General features: G+C 34.0%; 1 protein-coding gene across 1 annotated transcript in view; it reads left to right on the plus strand.

Moving 5' to 3' along the window:
* The window catches only part of LOC106672076 (neprilysin-1-like), a 46,408-nt gene extending 26,160 nt beyond the window's left edge, over positions 1-20,248 (plus strand). Inside the window, exons 7-14 of the mRNA XM_014403210.2 lie at positions 3,013-3,195; positions 3,252-3,463; positions 5,895-6,111; positions 11,709-11,891; positions 11,951-12,113; positions 12,184-12,303; positions 17,008-17,204; positions 17,274-20,248. Of these exons, the coding sequence (XP_014258696.1) occupies positions 3,013-3,195; positions 3,252-3,463; positions 5,895-6,111; positions 11,709-11,891; positions 11,951-12,113; positions 12,184-12,303; positions 17,008-17,204; positions 17,274-17,549 (1,551 nt within the window). The 3' untranslated portion in view covers positions 17,550-20,248. The remainder of the gene's footprint in view (positions 1-3,012; positions 3,196-3,251; positions 3,464-5,894; positions 6,112-11,708; positions 11,892-11,950; positions 12,114-12,183; positions 12,304-17,007; positions 17,205-17,273) is intronic.
* The last annotated feature ends 825 nt before the right edge of the window (positions 20,249-21,073 follow it).

Raw genomic sequence — 21,073 nt, forward strand, 5'->3', positions numbered from 1 at the left:
ACTTGATTGATGTACTGCGGAGAGAGAGAGAGAGAGAGAGAGAGAGAGAGAGAGAGAGAGAGAGAGAGAGAGAGAGAAAGAGAGACTGAGGGGGATATATTTAAATTTAACTAGAAGTGTTATTTAAGATANAGAAAAAGGCGAAGAGGTATACTTTACAGATAGAAAAAAAGTTTTTCCAGGTATACTACTTACAATAACTATAAGGTAATAATGATACTTCTAAATAAATTTGACATAAATTTTATAATTACATTATATTGATAAACGTGATGTTACGTTATAGGTAATGTTACTTATATTAATTACATGAGCGCAAGACCTCTAGAGCAATTTTAATGTTTTTATGAAATTTATATTACAGTATTATAAAAGTAGAGATGTAATCCAAAATCATTCTCCTGGCACAACGTTATTTCCATTCCTTACTAGGGAGGAAATAGAGAAGCGATTTGCGCTTTCTGCCTCTTGGAGGAGTCAGGAAGGATTAGGAATGAGAGGTGTGGACTAGGGGGTTGAGATGACTATCTAGGGTTTTATAGAGTCGTCTGTGTCGATTATTTGCTGTTTCCAGAACAAATGAGATTTGAGGTCTATATGGATCGTAAGGTTCGATGCAAGTAGGGAACTTCGGCAAGGTTTTTGGGCTGGTGGGAATGGATTTTTTAAATATTGGTCTGGTTAAACTCGTACGTACAAATTTGTTGTAGCAATATTGTGCACATGAGGGGTTTGTCTTGATCTGTTGTCAACTTGTCATTTGAATACTTTATATCGTCTGTTCGGTTCTATATTTTCAGATGAGTGCGGGGATTCCAAGAAAGTGTGTTGTCGACGTAAAGTCCCATAGAGCGTACAAAATTGTGTGCTGGGAGAGGAACAAAAATGTAGTAGACTGGAGATATAGTGAATGTTTTTTCAAACAAGGTATATCGTTCAGAAGGTTTCTGAAGACCTGAAGGTTTACTAAAACTTATTAAATTCACTAATTTCGTAGTCCGCTTGACTAATTAATATCTTACAATTAATTAAGGTTTTTAGTTGAAGTAAAAAAATCAATGGCACGAGCGGGATTCGAACCCACGATCTTCGGCTAGATACGCCGCTGCTCCACCACTTGAGCAAGATGTGACCTCGATCCACTCGGACACCAACTTCCCATCTCAACCGCACCTTTTGAATTTTCCCTCCTTTTTGCCATTTTTCAAATGTCGTGTAATCTATTTGATTCTCAGCGACAAATGAAATGGCAACGGAGAGCTTTAATGAAGGTATACTTCATTTTAAACTGATTAAATTAATTAATTTCGTGGTCCGCTTAACCAATTAATATCTTACGATTAATGAAGGTTTTTAGTTGAGATAAAACAATGTGCAGTTTAAATATGTGAGAAGTACATTTTCGGGATCTGCACTGCATACTGAATAAAGAATGAAACCTCCATTTTGGCCTTTTCGGTAGAGAGAACATAACTTAAACAACATTAAAACAATTTCAAAGAAATAGTATAATATCAATGAATTCTTATCCTTTTTTTATTTAAAAAAGTATGTACAAAAATACACAAAAACACACTTTTTATTTATTTTTATTATGTTTCACACGTATATTTAACCATGATCATATTTAAAAATAGATTATCTCAAGTCCTTAAATCCACAAAGTATTTGCCTAATTTTGTAAAGGGAATGTAATTTTCTCATTCCTAAGTAGGTCCATCCATAATTCACTTTTATATACAGAAACAAGCATACGTTATACCTGATTAATGTTTGTATGTAAGTTCTTGGTTGAAATGATAAAGTCAGTGTCACGAGCGGAATTCGAACCGAAAACGAAGTATATCTTCACTAACAGCTGTCCGTGGCCACTTCAGTCACCGAGAGTCGAATCCTGATTATACGACATTTGAAAAATGCCAAAAAGGAGGGAAAAATTCGAAAGGTTGTAGGTTGAGATGGGGAGTCGGTGTCCGAGTGGCTCGAAGTCACGATAGCTCAAGTGGTTAAAGCAGATGCGTATTTCGCAGAAGGTCGTGGGTTCGAATCCCGCTCGTGACACTAATTTTTTTCAATTCAACCAATACCTTACATAAAGATTAATTAATTGAAAAAATATTTTTATTTGAAAAGTAAAATATTTGTATTGGTCTAGAAACCTACTTAATCTTCAATGAAAAATAATTAGAAAAGAGTAAAGAAAATAAAACAATTATATTATATTTTTTCAATTTATCCATTGTAAATTAGATTGAAATTAGGGTCTCCTATTGATTAAACACATTTTTAAATCATTCATTTCAACCAAGACCTTATATAAAATCATTAATTAATTGAAAGAAGTAATTTGGTCAATCAGACCACTAAATATAAATGGTTATATTTTATAATTCGAAAAACATTAAATAATTGAAAATTGGTATTTTTAATATCGGCAACGAACTTATAGTAAATGTATGAATGTTTTCATAAATAGTTATGGTTTGGTTATAGTGTACTTAAAATTCTAGCCGATTTTGAAAAATGTAAGAAATATATTTGACAGAACAAAACCTAATATTTAAAGAAAACCCAGCGTTTTTTTTCTGTTTAGTTTTTAATAATTATATTTATTGAATTCTGTTCAAATTGTTAATGTCTCGCTTTTTTTTGTGTAAGTTAATAAAATATTTCACGCTAAAATTGCTCTGCGAAATCACCTTGTGAATAATCGCATTTTTTCCTGTGTAATGTTTTCTGCGCAAAGCGATGCGACAAAAGCTGGAGAAAATTTATCATCAATGGTGCTAATATGAATTGACGTGGAGACAATTATACATGTTAATCGTATAAACGGGCAGTGATCGTAACTTGTTTAATAATAGATCTATAACGGTAAATTCCACGCTCTGTTTCTGCCAGTGATCGTTTACTCAGTACTGGTTCATTATCATAAACAAACGTAAATTGGCCGGTTGGCGTAACATATAAACCGTTTTTAGCATTTATGTTAATGCTTTATTATTGTTCCAGCTGGATCAAATGAGCCTCGCTCTTCCTTCCAAGGACTATTACGTGAAGCCGACTTCGGATTCTGACTACCTGGAAGCGTATCACAAGTACATGACGGAGGTCGCCATCCTTCTCGGGGCGAACGCCACCACCGCCGGGCCGGAGCTTTTAGAAGTCATTCAGTTTGAAAAAAGGCTCGCCAATGTAAATATTGTTGATCTTCACTTGATTTGTTATCTAGACGTGTGTTGTTTTGCTAGGTTTCTTTACCCGAAGCGGACAGACACGACACGAGCGCTATTTACAGAAAGATGACCATCAGGGAGCTGAAAAGGCTTGTGCCGCAGGTCGACTGGCTCGAGTATCTTAAGACATTTCTCCACAAACCGATCGACGATACTGAAACCGTCGTGACATACGGTCTGCCATATTTTTCTTACATGGGACAAGCTCTGGCAGAAACGGATAAAAGGTCCGTATTTTAACTGTATTTATGGAAACTACATATAATTCACTGTTTTCACTATTCACAAAATAACTGATTGACAGGTAACCAGTCATCAACTGTTATTAGCATATTTAGGGGACCTAACCATCCCTAGCATATTTAAATTGCTAAATATTTATTAGTCTCTTGATTTTTCACGTTTCATGGTAATTTTTATATTTTTTTACGTACCTATCTAAATTAACAACATTAAGCTTAAAATAGAAAATTGCCTTCCCTATAGATTCTCTAAAATAAAATAAATATTCAGTAGAATAATGAAGTGTTTTAAAAATAAGTCTATGTGGACATTTGAAGTTCCAAAAATTCATTGATTACATAATATCATTTTAACTTTTTACCAAAAGTGAAATGTTAATAATCTCTCTTTTATCTCAACCAAAACCATAATTAATGATTAATTAATTGAAAAGAATTTATTTGGTCAATCGGACCACGAAACCTAATAAATGTTAAAAATGTCGATTCCTTTTTTGTTTCATGCTAAATCTTAAGGTTAATAAAGATAGTTATTTTTTGTTTTTTATCAATGCATGTACTGTTACGGTCTTGGTTGAAATGAAAAAGTTAGTGTCATGAGCGGGATTCGAACCCACGACCTTCCGCTGAATACGCCGTTGCTCAAACCAGTTGAGCTATTTTTTCATTTCAACCAAGATCTTACATAAAAAGATTAATTAATTGAAAAAAGTAATTTGGTCAATCAGACTACTAAATATAATTTACAACAGTTATTTAAAGAAATGCAAAGTTGCAATTTTTCAATACTGTTTGCTCAATAAATATTTAATCTATTACAACCAGTCATTTTTGTTAATTTCTCTAGGGTCTTCTAAAAATAATAAATCACTAATTTTTGACGAGGACCTGAATTTGTGACATTTTACGAAACGATTTTCAAATTGTCCCGTTTACACTCGATTAACCCTTTAACGTTTTATAAGTATTAAAAGTACTTAAGCACAACAGTGATTATGAACGGAAGGTCATTCATTACCTAAAATTAATCAATGTATATAGCTATATATAACCCACCACACGTGGTATATCCCTCCTATTTGTATGAATGTATTTATTTGCGTGAATGTCGAAGTATGCATGCGTGTGGCTGTGTCGGAATAACAAGTACCCACAGGCCCACCAAATTAGTATAGATATGTTATATATTTGTAGTATGATGTGAGGGACGGGTCATTGGCATTTCGTTGGTACTATACTTCCGAAGTGTAGTGGCTTGTCCAGAATGAATGTATTTATTAGCGTGAGAGGTGATGCGTGAAAGGACGTGNTATATATATAGGCAATTTTTTAGTTCGTAAGGTTGTTTTTCAAACAGACAAGAGTATTGTAAGAATTTACGAGAAAGCAGTTGTAAGTTCATACAGGCAAAAACATTTTGTTCGGAAATTATTGGAAGAACTTAAGCTTGAAATATCATAAGACCAGTTTCATTCTGGCAAAAAAAAGTGTATTTCCATATAAATTAAATTATTCTGTAAAACACGGTTGCTACTAATTAAAGAATTTTAAAGTTAATTTCTTTCATCATTTTATTTAAAGGTAAAAATTAAAACTGCTCGTTTTCCTCATTCAAAGTGAGGTGTTACTTTTCATCTGAATGGAGTACAATCTAATCAGATCGAAGTACAGAAGGCACCCCTTTAATCCCTGTTTTTTCTCTGAATGGCTTACATTTTAATATTTTTGGAAAACTAGATACGAAAGACTTTATGCAAAACTAGCTGTTAATAACAAAAATATGTATATATAATAAAAAAATAAAAAACGCCCATATTTTATTGAAAGCATCGTAAATAATTTTTAATGTATTTAGTTATAAAAGTATTTATACATTGTTAGATTTCATCATAACAAACATGAACATTTTACTAAAAGGATTGAAAATTACCGATTAAAAACAGTGCTAAAGCACATGTCATCTTTTAGGGATAAATGACTCAATTTTGGTAAGTTATGAACAGGAGACATTGCATTTGGGGAACTGATAGAGGGTTGAACTAATTATGAGTTATGTTTAATGCATTATTTAAAACTGTCTTATTGGATTAATAATAATATTTAAAGATTCGTAATATTTAAGGAACCATATTTTATTTACACTTTATTTATTCTCTTTGACTATAGAGGGAATGTAAGAGAATATTTAGGGCCTTCTTTCAAAAAATATTTTTACATGTGAGGAAATACATACTTCATTAGGTTCTTTAATTTTTAATTTAAAGTCTTGTGTTTATCAGTCCTATCTCTTTGCTAAATAAAATCCTTTTAGAAATCATACATGTAGAAATGTACTGTAGTGGGATATTGCTGCTGTAGTCTCTTTTGTTGTGCTCAATTAAATATATAATAATGTGGTTTTTTTTGTTTTTTATAGGGTGATATACAACTACATTCTTTGGCGGCTTGTGATGACTGTAACTCCTCACATGATAGACGCTTACCAGGCGAAACACACGGAATTCAAGAGGATACTCCAGGGAATCCAGTCGGAACGAAACAGGTGGAGCCAGTGTGTAGAATGGACCAACAAGAAAATGGGCATGGCAGTCGGGGCGCTGTACATCAAAAACAACTTCGACCAGAACAGCAAGGTGGGTTTGGATCGGAGCGGGAAATGGATTCAAAGTTTAGTTCCGAGTATTTCCTGGAAAAAGCAGCACCTTTCTGGCTCCAGGAGCATGTTATAAAAATCAAAATTACCAATGCTATTAAATGATCCTTGCAAATTGTAACTATACATTAGAAAACCGATCAGCAATAATACCATTAAAACAGGATTCAGTTCCTTACCAAAACTAAAAAAATATCCCCTTCATCAGGACTTTGAAATATTAATATCATAATTGAGAAATCTATAGTTTCAAGTATAATGAAAGTAAATATCGAGATGATACAGCTCCACATCAAAGATGACCATGCATTTTACATGAAGCATGTATCATATTTAGGGTTTTTCATGTCGATATTAATGAAAAAACGAAGACTATTTTCGAAAGTATTAAATCCTGGAAAAAATGAAATTACATATATACAAATAAATGTCTTAAATTAATTATTAATTCAGCTTATTATCTAACTTTTGACTTATTCTTATTAATAACACGTTTTACAAGGATGAACTAATAATGTGTAATATATATTCCAAATTTATTGAATTTGATGGATTTGTAGTTGAGCACATACGTTCACATACATACACGCACGCATCGTACATTCTAACTATTTTTAAAAACATGTATGTAAAAGGTATACACATTGCATTATAAACAAAAATGTGCTTGGGGTTACTCAATTTTTGGATTTTTTTTAATAGAAAAGCTCCTTTAAAAAAAATATTCCAATTCTAAATATCGAAATATAATTAATGTCAAAACACAATTTGGATTTCGTAACTCCCACTCAATTTTCAATCGAAAGATAGTTGTAATATAGTCATGATTATTCAGAAATCGTGAGATGCGGTCTGGTGTGTTGTAGATTTCAGAAAAACATTTTCTTTATCGTGTCAACGTTTCGATCTTTATTGAGATCATCTTCAGGGCCTGGGATGTACAGACAATGTTTAAATTTAACAAAAACATGTAGGAAGTGGAAAAACTTTGTAATAGTGCATACCGTGTCTCCACCTACTGCCTAAAACACCATTCTCGCCGATAAACTCAGTTTCCACTAATATACATACTACTTACTATTGAAAACTTATAGGGGCCTCCGGGTACTCAACAGTAAATCCGTGATAAAACATGAAATATGTGAAGAGGCAGATTGAATTAGTTATATAGATTTACCACTCTCAAATTTTCAAAGCAGTGCTCTAATGATGCTAAAATGTTGTCTGTTTAATTAATATACTTGTGTCATTATCACTTTCACTGTCACTACGTTGGAGATCTTTGGCTATCCTGAACCCTCTCTTCAGATGGGCGAGCAGGGTTTGAGAGTATACGCCGGGATTTTTTTTTTGATGTGGTGATTAAGTTTTGTGAAATTCATAAGATTACGGATTGGGCAGTTTGGACGCGGTGGATGTTGGAATGTTCGACTGAAACTCACACTTCCAGTCCGTGAGTCCATATCGGTTTAATTGTGCTATACTAAAACAGCCTCTTTTGCTGATGGGTAAACCATTTGTCAAGAAGTCTTTCAAGAGCATCAACAAGACTACAAGCGTACTCATCGTCAACAAGACAAGATGATCTTTAACGTCCGCACCTAGCCTATTCGGCCTTATCGGCCGTTTTGATTCTCAAGATGAGAGCTGACGCACTTCTGCATACGACGGAATGGTGTTACCGCCGCAGCATTGGTGTAGTGGTGTCCCGGCCCCTAAGGGCCGGTAACCCACGCTCTCCGCTTGTCCACTCCGAATGGCCGGGCCCGCATTGTGCGTCGGGTCGTACGCCGCACGCGAGGGGCTAACGGGCCGAAATACATCAGCCCCCCCCGCATACTCCCTAGATAGAGAAGGCCACTCTATCTCTCTGAGTATAGAGGCTCCCCCAGCGTAGAAACTTCTGGGAACGCACCGGCAGCGGTTTTAGTTTAAAGTGGAATTGCTACCTACCCCCTAGATGAGCACTGTCTACGGTAAAAGTCTCTTATCGAGCTCAGCCTACACCTGCTGCACGCATTCGAGGGACGCCATAGGTCTAGCCTAGATGGTCCGATCCTTCGCTTCCCCAAGGGTACCACGCCGGTCATACGCACAACAATGCAAAGCATACTCGAGTCAAAGACGCCGACTCACTACCCGCTTCTATTCGCTTACTTACGCATTCGAGAGACTGTAGCATGATCATGACGTCCTCAGCGCTTACATGCTGTCGTCCGGTCGCAACGTCTCCCGTGAGGACCAGGGGGTACTACGTTGGCCATACGCAAGCTTCACGAAAGGTCACATATAGAAGACAGCCTCTGTGTGTCACATAGCACTGTGTCGTATAATAACTTCTTGATGTTTCGGTCGTATGTGAGGATTCCACATCAAGCGCCTGTCGACGTACAGTTCGCGGTACCGCCATTGGTAGGGGAATATCATTTAAGTAGACTGAAGGGGAAATCTTTTTATGGAGAGTGAAGATAATGTGGGTGGTTTTATCTGTTAAATTTAACTTTTTTTTTTTACACTCAGACTACTAGGGTGAGGTGTTGTTGAAGGTGTCGAGAAGAAATAACAAGATCTTATTTGCTAGAGAGTATCATCAGAAAAATGTGAATGGTGGTTTGAAGATGGATGGAATGCCAGGTGTGTAAATGGGGTAGCGTGGGGGCCAGAACGATAGCCTGAGGTACACCTGGATAAGGAAATATGGACTGGTATATGGTAAATGTGCAATATGAGATATTAAGCGGAGGGAGTGATGCTATTGAGCACGAACAGCAAGCCCTAGTGGCCGATTAAATCGTTGGCTTACGTCAAGAAAGACCTCAGAACAGTACTGCCTCTTCTGAAGGGAGGAGGAGATACACAATAAGTCAAGATTGGTTTAAAAAGCTGATGATAAATAAATATTTTTCCAGAAATGTTTCCCTTTTTTCCAAGTGTTTTTCATTTCGTTTAGAATCGAGTGTCATACTTAGACACTTCGCTGAGCTTTTTTCAAAAAGTTTTTCCATTTTTAATGATTGTACTGCTGTGAATTTTCTCGTTGTAAAATTGATGTGTACTGATATACTTCCATTTATATTATTGTTTATTATTATCCATTTATACAATACGTTGTTAATGTTGTGTCCATCTGTCAATCTTGTGTCCATCATGGGTGATCACATTTTAGAGTAGTTTTACTATCACTGCTCCGATACTACTTTCTACTAACAAAGCTGCTGTCGACCTCTTGCTTAACACACTTAATAGTCTCTGTAAAGGGTAGAAGAGAAGTTGTACATACTGAGAGGAGGTTTTTTTAATTGATGCTTTAAACCTTCATGCCAGACTATATTAAAGGCTTGAAATACGTGCAGGAAAACAGTAGAACAGAATTGTATGAGGTATGAGGCTCATTTTTTATCAGAGGCCTTAAACTTCTGTGCAATAATTTCTCTAAGAACTGGTATATAACGATAAAAAACCACATCGAATATGTTCAGAATTTTATCTTTATTCCAATCATCACAAGCCATTTCACGTTTAAAAATATATTTATTTAATTTTTTGTCAAAAAACTAATTCAAACCACGAATTATTAAAATTTGGTCGGAGCTTACATCAAAATTAAAATAAATAGAAAAAACGATTTGTTCTAATAATTTAATTAATTTTATCTTTTTTCACGAAAGTTTTCTATAGCCGCGTCGGTGGCAAAATACCCCAGCATGATTTTCCCATGGTTTTTATTAATACCTAAACCCCTTTTAACCGCGAATTATGCAAATGTATTATATCTAATCATTCCCGGTTTGAAACAATTATTAATCCAGAAATCCTATTATAATTTTTGTTTTACTCGACCTTTTGGAAATTCATGATTTCGACATTAATGAAAACGTTACTTAAGGAGGAAAAACATTTTTTTTAAACAAGCGCTTCCGGGAGTTGCCATACAAAATATATGTGAACACACATCCAAGATTTAAACCTGATCGCGGCCCAAGAAATTTTCTTGATAAATAGGTAATAAGTATTATTATTTGGATTTTGGACAATTTGTTGAAAGTCAATCAAAATTATTAAAGAACAATTTAACTACATCGAATATTTCGAGGAGAAAAAATTTAAAGTTCCAAAAACAAATCTACAATTCAATTTCTTCACTTGTCAAATAAACTTTTTTTACCAAATAGTAACCTACATTTTCATTTTCAATATCATTGAGTTCAGGAGATTTTATGACAAATGGATACAACCATTTGAAATTCGGTCCGGAAAAGTGTTAGATATAGTAAAACGCCTAAAAACACTTCGCCAATGAATCAATCAGTCAAAAAATATTTTTTTATATATTTTATTTTTTATATATTTATTTTTATTTTTGGTTTTTACCACTTAAACCCGCTGGACTACTTTGTTGTGGGTGACTTAAGAAATAAACTTAATAAAAAATTTATTGCCTGTAATGTAAATTTGGTAAATAATTAGCACAGTTATTATAAATAAAGATAATACATTTCCTGATGTTTTTTCTATTAGTTATGTAAATTTACATTGCCCATTTAAATCAACACATTTTTCAATTTAAAAGAAACTTTTATGACATTGTGTTTAGCAAAATAGAAAAGCTTAAAAAACATTTTGATTTAAGCAGTACAGAAGTTTTTAGCAATAGGTGTCTGATTAATTGTGTTATTTTTGGAAACCTCTAATTTTTTTGAACCTATTTTAAAATGGCTTTTGCCAATTTTTATAAAATCTATTGAACGTGATTTATATATGTTCGGTGACTAAAAAGTTTACGGTAAAATAGTTACCATTTGAAAAACAAGTACATTTTTAAATGGTTTAAGAAATGAACAAAAATTATGATTAGAGCTATGTTTGACAACAGAGATCATGTTAATTTTTTTTGTTGGTTCTGCAGTTTTTTGTAGAAAACAAGGTGAACTTTGTTCGTTTACCCCTTAAATATAAAACAAGATCTATCATTGATTATCGTACGCAATGTTTCAGTATTCATTCCACTGATTTGAAAAGGTGTTATTCTTTAGTTTATTGAATGCCAATTATCACTCCAAGACAAGTTTGGTGGGATTATTTGTTCTTTGCAATTTTTAAAATTTCCGGCATAAGTTTTAAACCGGAATACTTCGGAAATTTAAACGGAAAATTTGAGTAATGCATAGTTTAAAATATCTCTTCTAATATCTCACGACCGGTGAAAATATTCGAAAAGTTCATATGCACAAAAATCGGAAGAGAAACAGATAATTATTGAACTCGCTTTAGAATTGGAAATAAAAAGAGTCAATCAATTCTAAACTTCAGCATTTTGTGACTTTTAATCAGATTTAAACTTGTAGCTCTTAGCAAACTGAAAACTCGTTTAATAAGGAGCATTATTAGAGATTTCAGCCCGACGATCCTTTGATCTTTTCCACTCTTCCATTGCAAATTTGAACTTCCACGATATTAGACCCTGTTGAGAGACTGGGATCGTCTTACGCGTGGATTTTGTTTGTTGAAACACTGTTTATAGAATGAAAAATTAAAATACTTAAAAGACCGTTTTTCGTATGGTCGTTTTTGTTGCAGAAAGTCGCCTTGGAGATGATTCACACAATCAGGGATGCTTTCAACGAACTTCTCGAGGAGAACCACTGGATGGACAACGAGACGAGAGCAGTGGCGAAAGAAAAAGCGAACGCGATGAACGAGAGGATCGGATACCCCGAACTACTGACCAGCCCTCAGGAACTCAACAAAGAATACACATTGGTAAGTAATCCATCGGTACTTTATCGTTCGGCACTACAGTTACGTTCTTTTCTCATCAGCTGAACGTGACCGACAAGCAGTTTTTGGAAAATATATTCAACATATTTCACTACGATGCTCTTCACAATCTTGAAAAGTTTCGTCTGCCCGTCGATAAAGACAAGTGGTCCACAGAGCCGGCAATAGTGAACGCTTTTTACAATCCGAACAAAAACGATATCGGTAACGGATAAAAATTACAATGAGATGCATTAGGAAGAATTATTTTGATAATTTAGCTTTTCTTTTAAAGTTTTTCCAGCTGGGATTCTACAGCCTTTGTTCTACAGCCGACAGTCTCCGAAATCACTCAACTACGGCGGGATCGGCGTTGTCATCGGACACGAAATCACCCATGGATTCGACGACAAAGGTGAATTTGCCAAAATCTAATTATCTTCATATGACAATATGCCGTTCCTTTATTCGCTGGTTATTGGCAAATTCAGAACGGCTGGGAACGTTGCGTACGTCAATTGATCCCGTTTGAAATAGGTTTGACTCTCTTAAGCTATAAACCTCAACCGTTGTGATCACTTGCGAAACGTTTGGACCCGTTTTTACGTAAGAGAGTGAATGATCTCTATTATTAGACTTTGTTGGCTCGTTATGCTTCATTTTGATCTGATGGAGATCAAAGCGTTTCCTAAATGGACAGTATCAATCAAATCATTGAACAATCCGTAAAACCATTTAGAATATCAGTAAGTTTTTATTATTACATTTAGTATATGTTAATTACGATTAATTTGAACTGGCAATAGATCAGTTCTGTAACGATTTAATTTGATTAACACAAGAAAATGTTAGGTGCTGATAAAAAATTTAATTTCTTCAAAATTTGTAAACGACTACAATGAAATAATGATAGAAATAGGAGTAATTAATTAGTGGGTGTCGGTCGCCGCAACGGTTTAGGCGTTGACACGGAGCTCATCGCTGGAAGGTAAAGGTCCCGGGTTCGAATCCAGCGGCCCTACATTCGAATGCGACATGCAAATGGGCTTTTATTTCAAAAACATCGGCACTCTTAGGGTTTATACAACCACTGCTGTTGCACTCTCGGGAAAAAAATTAATCAGTATTATTTTAAAATATCGTATTAATAAACCCATTATAATAAAATAATAAATGANGCTCACCAAAAGAGAATTAGTAAACAGAATCGTGCAGACAACTGAAGGTGTCAAAAAGCCGAAACCGCATCTTACCAACCCACCGAGGATAGACTAAAGCTGGAAAAGTTGAGTTTTATTGAGATATGCTATTCGACAAAAAATTAACTTTTTCAGAAATTATTAATTTTGTTTATAAATTTCTCAAAAATGAATAGATATATTTATAATTTGTTAATCTTCTCAATGAACCCGTCGGTCCTCGACCAAACAACTCGAGATTTGCCAAAAGAATCTCGAGAAGAACCGGGTAAAAGAAATATAAAACAACACACATACATGTAAAATACAAAATGTAATTTGGCCTTATGAACTCAGATAAAATAAAAATATGTTATTACAATAAATGTCATGTAAGAAACAAACCAAAAAAATGTCTTTTTAAAAAAAATAAAGAATTCCTCTTTACAGAAAAACAACAAAATGTTAACTTAGATAAACCAAATCAATTCAATACAAACACTATTGCAAATACACTTAATTGAACGAGGAGCGGGCACACTCCAGAAAGAAACAAGGATCCAGGAATTAACGGAATAAAGGAGTAGGCTCACCGTTGTTGACTGCAGCGTCTCCGAGCACTTAATGCATTTCTCCCCGCTTTTCTTACCACTCCTCGAGGAAGAAGTTCCCCACCAGGGTTTTTGTATACCAAACAAGCAAAATATATGCAATAATTAATTTTGCAACCTTACAAATTATTACAATTAATTAAGGTTTTTAGTTGAGATAAAAAAGTCAATGGCACGAGCGGGATTCGAACCCACGATCTTCGGCTTGATACGCCGCTGCTCTACCACTTCAGCTATCGTGACCTCGATCCACTCGGACACCAACTTCTCATCTTAACCGCACCTTTTGAATTTTCTCTCCTTTTTGCCATTTTTCAAATGTCGTGTAATCAATTTGATTCTTGGCGACAAATGAAATGGCCACAGAGAGCTTTAGTGAAGTGTACTTCATTTTTAAATCATTAATTCACTACTTTGGTGGTCCGTTTGACCAATTAATACATGACAATTAATTAAGGTTTTTAGTTGAGATAAAAATGCCAATGGCACGAGCGGGATGGAGCTTTTTATCTCAACTAAAAACCTTAATTAATTGTAATATATTAATTGGTCAAGCGGACCACGAAATTAGTGAACTTAGAAATTATTCTTATTCTGTTAATTTTAATTACATTAATAGATATATTTTTGTCAGTTGTATAAAACAAGATAGAAAATACAAACCATAAATGAACAAATGTTAATTCTCATTTTTTATAAGGGATTTACATAAGAATAGTGAACATGAAGATTACTCATTTTGTAACCAAACACCTTTTCTCTATTTTAATCTAGATGTATTCTCTTTAACACTGGAAAGACATCATCCTGAACTAGAAGTTATTGTGAGAATGAGTCATGGAGGTCACCGGCAAGTGGATATCGCAGAGGCAGTTGGCGTTTCTCAGAGCGTGGTCTCCCGTGCTTTAGTCCGATTCTGAGAGACTGGAAGTGCCAATAGAAGGTCTGCTAGTGGATCTCTGGCTAGGACGCTAAGCAAGGACAGAAATATTGCCATTGCTGCAAGACGGAACTCTTTCCATAGTTCCTCCATCCACGCCGGATCCTAAATGAAGTACAAGATGTTTTGGCAAGGCCTTTATCGACACAAACGATTCGTAATCGTTTTGTGGAAAGTTGGCTTCGCATTGTCTGCCCCTTGAAGACGACCTGAGGCAACAGCCGGCCACCAGCAACTCAGGAGAATATCGTGCAGCGAGCGCCTAGAAGAGAACACGAATTGGAATGCTGTTATGCTTACTGATGAGTCACGTCATAGCGGGTGCCGAAGAGCCTACCAAGAATATGGGATCCGTTCAGTGCCCAGTTCGTGCTCCCTTCAATTTGGAGGAGGCGGTGTAATGGTCTGTGCTGGGATTTACACTGGAGGACGAATTGGAATCCATATTGTTGAAGGCAACGTCCTCGCATTCGTTATGTCCATGAAATTATCAAGTAATACATCCCTCAAACCAGGGGCTCATTAAAGGGATTTTAGATTTCTGAAGGACATGGCCAGACTTCTAGAGGCAGAATTGTTCATCAATGTTTAGTGAACCTGGGAATTTCTCACTTGCCCCTTCCCCCATAGTCTCAGGACCTCATTCCCATTGAATTCATATGGGATGCGTTGCAGAGAAGGCTTTTCGCTCACCATCCGCAGCCAGTTGATCTGCAACAACTGACTGCAGGGTTGCAACATCTATGGAATAAAATTTCTTATGAAATTAGTGACTACCTTATTAACAGCATGCATAACAGGTGCCCAGAGGTTTTAGCTAACATAGGACATTATATATGGTATTAATTGCTTAAAAAATGATTGTGGCCCATAAACAAAATTATGAAACCTTTTATTTTGTTATTTTTCAAAATCCCATAATTAATTTTCCTCCCGGAAAAACATAATATTTTATAATAAATTTTAATACAATTTATAATAAAAATAAAATAAAAATGCTAGGGGAAGTAAATATTACAAAATTGGCAATAACCCTATCCATTTTTTGCAGTTTATAAATTTTGGGTTTAATGGTTAAACGAATTTTAAATAATTTCATGAAGATTTGTTTTGAGCAAGAAACAAACAAGCAAGGACCTTTCATAATTTTAAACACTTTTCATTTTTCGGTAGTTGATCAAACAGAATTTAATGAAAGTTGGATAATTGAATAATATGGGTACTTTTATGTACCTGTAGAAAGCATTTCATCCTTTCCACTGAATTTATGATATTAAAATATTTGTCTATTACGATAAATAAAAAATGTGATCATTTTATGGGTCAAAATTAAAGTTATTTAATTATATTTCTAACAAAATATTTTCAATTGTGGAAGTCAAGTGTACACGATGCTTATTAATAATTTTGAGGCAGGTTTTCCATTTTCCTAGAGATGTAAAAATTGTGTTCTACCTAGAATGGACCACCATTCCAACCATATATAAACGTTTTTCGTTTTTCTATTGAAACTTGATAATTGGAACGTTGCAACAATTTTTTAAAATTAAAGGTTCTTCACTTGATTTTGAATATTTGTAAGTTCTGTTGCTTTAAGGTAAAATATGTGTTGGTCTTACACTTTCCCTGAAAAATAAAGGTAGTAACACTTGACTGTGACAAAAATTACCTTTTCTACTATCATAAAATAGGAAATTAAGTACTTTAATGGCGTTAATGCATAAGATAGCTTTGAAACTTCCTTTGCCGGTTTGTGTTCGCTAGTTTTGAAGTTTTCAAACCTCTCTGCATTGTTTATTCTGTGAATGTCGTTTTCATTTAACATTCTCAACTTTGTTTAGTTGGTTGTTTAACCTTTTCTAGAATGCCACAAATATACAAGAATGTCTAATCTTAATGTTATTTTCATCAAAATTGTGCCAGAGAAAAGAAAGGAAATTTGCAAAAACTGTGAATTATGTTTAGAAATGATTTATAAAAATATATTTGGTTGATAGCTGTGAAACAATTGGAATATTTGAAATTGACATATTTTTACAATTAAAATTGTTAATCTTAATCTTCTCTTCTGAATATTTGCCACTGTTATTGTTCTAAGCATATTAACTACAAACGTTTTTAAACAAAACTAGTATGGTTTGGATGTTTTTAATTGGATTTTTTTATTCTGATGGATGTTGATATTACGAAGTTAAGTGCCAAGTTTACTGGGGGTGCACATGATTGGTGGTATGTTCTTCCACCACCCGACAGAATGCGCATAAGTGCACTGGTAAAGGTAGTACAAACTTGTAGGGAAGATTTTTAATAAAGTTTTTTACCAAAGGCTTTTCTCTTGTACTTTTTTTCTTTTTTATGGTTTAACGTTTTTTGCTTTTCACGATTCTCAGGGCGTCAGTTTGACAAGGACGGAAATATGATGCAATGGTGGAACAACGCGACTATAAACAAATTCCGCGAGAGGGCAAAATGCTTCATCGACCAATACAGCCAATACAAACTGCCTTTGGTCGACCAGTTCATAAACGGAAGGATGACACAGGGGGAGAACATCGCCGATAACGGAGGACTTAAGCAATCCTTCAGGGTATTTAAAAGTTTATTTGATAAAATTTTTCCCTTTGAATGCTTTGTTTGCATCAGACATTTATTCCAGGCGTACAAGAAATGGGTGGCGCAGAACGGCGAAGAAAAAAGGCTGCCTGGAATGGAAGATCTTTCGCACGATCAGCTCTTCTTCCTAAATTACGCGCAGATCTGGTGCGGGACGATGAGGCCTGAGGACGCCCTGACGAAAATTAGATCCGCGGTCCATTCTCCGGGGCCAATCAGGGTCATCGGACCTCTCAGCAACCTGAAGGAGTTCTCAAAGGCGTTTTCCTGCCCGCTCGGATCTCCGATGAACCCCCCGAACAAGTGTTCTGTCTGGTAAAACGGAGTCGCCGGCTTTATTCACCGCCGGGGTTGAGCCTTTATCGCTCTTTGATTTGCACGACGAGGCCTCGCGGCGCCAAACTCACTTTGGGCGAATAACGGCGAATGTTGAATAGTAAGTTGTCTTTGTCAGGTGTTCAAAGTTTTTGAACAAAAAATTAAATTTCTTAAAAACAATTACATTTAATATAAATTATACGTAACACATTCCAAAATCGTATAGCACTACACGGAAAAGTCATTAATTTCTAAATAATAATTTCGTTTATTTATTTTCCTGTATAATAATTATAATTTAACTATAATTAAAGACCAAATACTCAGACAGTAGAGATTTACATTAGAAATATATATCGATCAATCTGCTATGAAAATAGCAAAAACTTTTGAATTACTGAATTTACAGCCTTTCTTAGTACATAAAAATAAACTTTAAAAACTACTTTTTAAATAGCATTAAAAATCAGTTATTAATTTTTTTTGTAAAATTGTAATTTTTTCCTGTATTGATTAAAGAGATTAATAAATGTTCTGAAATTTTGCCTGAAGGGTAATTTTGATATTGATAATTTGTTCCTACCATGTCCATCTGGTCAGTTATCCGTTCATCCGCGAGGTATATCTTCTTTTATGTTAATATCATTATAAAATGAACATCTACCACGACGGCACTGTTAGCCGAAACGGGAAATCTCGAAGTAGGCGATAAACTTTTCCAATTTTCCTTATGTTGATTTACGTTAGAAATGGTTTGAAGAATGTGTCGATATAAGAGATATTTTTACACCTGACAATGAATAACTGCTGGACTGTATTTGTCCCGAATTCCTCATAGACGTAAAGATTTCATACAATGCAATCCAGTGAGGACTGGAAGAAATATCCAGTGTGGGTTATATCTGATATCATATCAAAACAAATTAATTGCGATGTTGAAACATTAGAGTTTAGCTTAAAAAAGATGAAAATTATTTAAAAAAATAACAAAAAAACAAAAAAAAGCAACAACAAAATTGATGCTTAGACTATTCAAACATTTCCAAAATTTTGTTTACAAAAAAATTCATTTGTTTGAGAATATTGTAAAAAACCTTTAATTATAGCTTCGTGCGGTAGAGGGAATGTACATATCTTTCATTGTTACAATTAAAAACAAAATTGTAAGGTCAAATTTATTATTGCGACTGGTCGTTTGTGCATTTTGTTTTACACGACGAATAGTTCCCTCAAGTACCTGAAAAGACTGTTAAACAGGGATGGATGCACGATAATTGTATTTTATTATATGTACCTGACGCACTAAATTTTAATTTTTCACTTCTTGTATTTACGACTGCATAGGACAGTCATGGTTTGACCTTACAAATATATATATATAAATATATATATAGTTATTTGAATAATCGTGAACAATTTGATTTTATGTGTGGGTTGGTTTATTTTTGCCTTTTTTTAATCTTTTTACTTTTATATGTGTTTTATTTTGAATGCACACAAATAATTCCTTTAGACTTGTAGCCATTTAATAAATTAAAAACCAATTAAGGGACTCATTTTTTACGATTAATTATGTAATATTTCTAAGCTAAAGCCTTTCCATTTTGTATTTGAATTGTGTAAAGAAGTTCAATTTTTCAGAAATTATTTCATCACCTCCCACATATCTTGTAAATATTTATTGACAAGAATTTAATAGTTAACATTGAATTAGATTAGTGAAAATAAATTTTAAGAACAAAATGTAAATGTATTTCAAAGCTTAAGCAAAATGTTTTATCTTCAAAGCTTATTTAAACCAAAAGGCGACTTTTGATCATGACTTTTCATCATCTATGGCATATAAAACAATCAAATAACTAATTGAAAAAAAATGTTTCTTTGAACAAATCTCCAACTTGCTTATGAAACAAAAATTTAACAATGTTTATAGAAATATTTTTAAATAACATACGCACATTAATTATAAGGTTTACACCATGCGTAAATATTTGCAAATAAGCCTTTTCAAATTAAATTTGTATCGGTATATTGATTTCAACTAATAAACTGCAAACGCTTTTCAGTTGTTCAGTGGCATTTGACATTTTAGCCTTATTTTATTGGATATTAAAAACATTAATAAACACAGAAGAGCGTGAAACTCAAGGTTTTTCAGACGAGTTTTATTTTGTAAACACCTGACAAAATATTACATGTTGTATGGTTAATTTCTGTCGATATTTCCTCCCGAGAAACAGGAACGCTGAATTGCAAGAGAAGATGCCGGGTCAATACATTTTTGATTGACTGCCCCATTCATTATTGATAGATTATGTTTTTAGGCAAATTCCAACATGCATAGTACTTTAAGTCACCTTGACCAATAAACAAGTTGAAAAACTAATAAATCTTTTGGAAGGAAAAGTTCTTTCAGTCCAGGGTAGACATATAAAAAAATGTTTATTTGCATAAAAACAATGGGCTCACATATTAAAATATCGACAAGTTTAATGTTACACTTAGCAACATTTTAGATTATTAACATATGTGAAATAAATTACAAGAGACAATGGATTGTGCCTTTGAACAGTCGGCAATTTTTTTTATAATTCTACTTTTATCGCTTTTAAAAAATCTTTTTGTAACAATTGATAAATAGTGTTTATTAATTTAATACAAACTGTTTAGGTCATAAGGATAATATACTGTGCTCTTCTGCTGAATTGTTTTATTTTCACCCCTATATCTATTTAATTGTTTATAAAGGAAATAATTTGAATATGTAAAAAAAAGATTAAATGTTTCTTTCTAATCCCTCGTTTTCTTAACTAGGCTCTACAGGGTGATTCACTCACTAATCTACGATAATGTCGGTCAAGTGTTTTTGCACTGAATCGTTTTATTTTCACACCTCTTTCTATTTAATTGTTCATAAAGGAAATAAGTTGAATATCTAACAATAAAGATTAAAAGTTTATTTCTAAGGCCTAGTTTTTTTAATTAACCTCTACAGGGTGGTACACTCATTAATGTACGATAAAGTTGGTCAGGTGTTTCTACACCACCTAGAATAGAATAAAAAAGTACGTATCACGATGGTCCGACACACAACTTTTTCGTAGATATCGTATGTTGTTTTTGAAATAATCTACTATTTTCATCATAAATCTACATTATCTCGTTAAATATTCAATATTGGGCAAATACAAAAAAGGTATTGGAAAAAGCGTTATATTTCCTCTTAGAAGTCACTGATCTATAACTTTCAATTTAGTTTGAGGTAAAGAAAAACAATGTTCGCAGTTATCGTGTTTGTTGTCAAGATTATTATTATTATTCAGAAATCCTGGCATGCGGTCTGGTGTGATGTAGGCTTCAGAAAAAAGGCACTCTCAACACGACACGCAAGAATGGCACAACTACAGAGACAAACACTTTGAGCCCTGAAGATGATCTCAATAAAGATCGAAACGTTGGCACGATAAAGAAAATATTTTTCTGAAACCTACATCACACCAGACCGCATCTCACGATTTCTCAATA

Source organism: Cimex lectularius, unplaced genomic scaffold, assembly GCF_000648675.2.
Source record: "Cimex lectularius strain Harlan isolate CLEC.00 unplaced genomic scaffold, Clec_2.1 scaffold262, whole genome shotgun sequence".
In the NCBI taxonomy this organism is placed as follows: Eukaryota; Metazoa; Arthropoda; class Insecta; order Hemiptera; family Cimicidae; genus Cimex; species Cimex lectularius.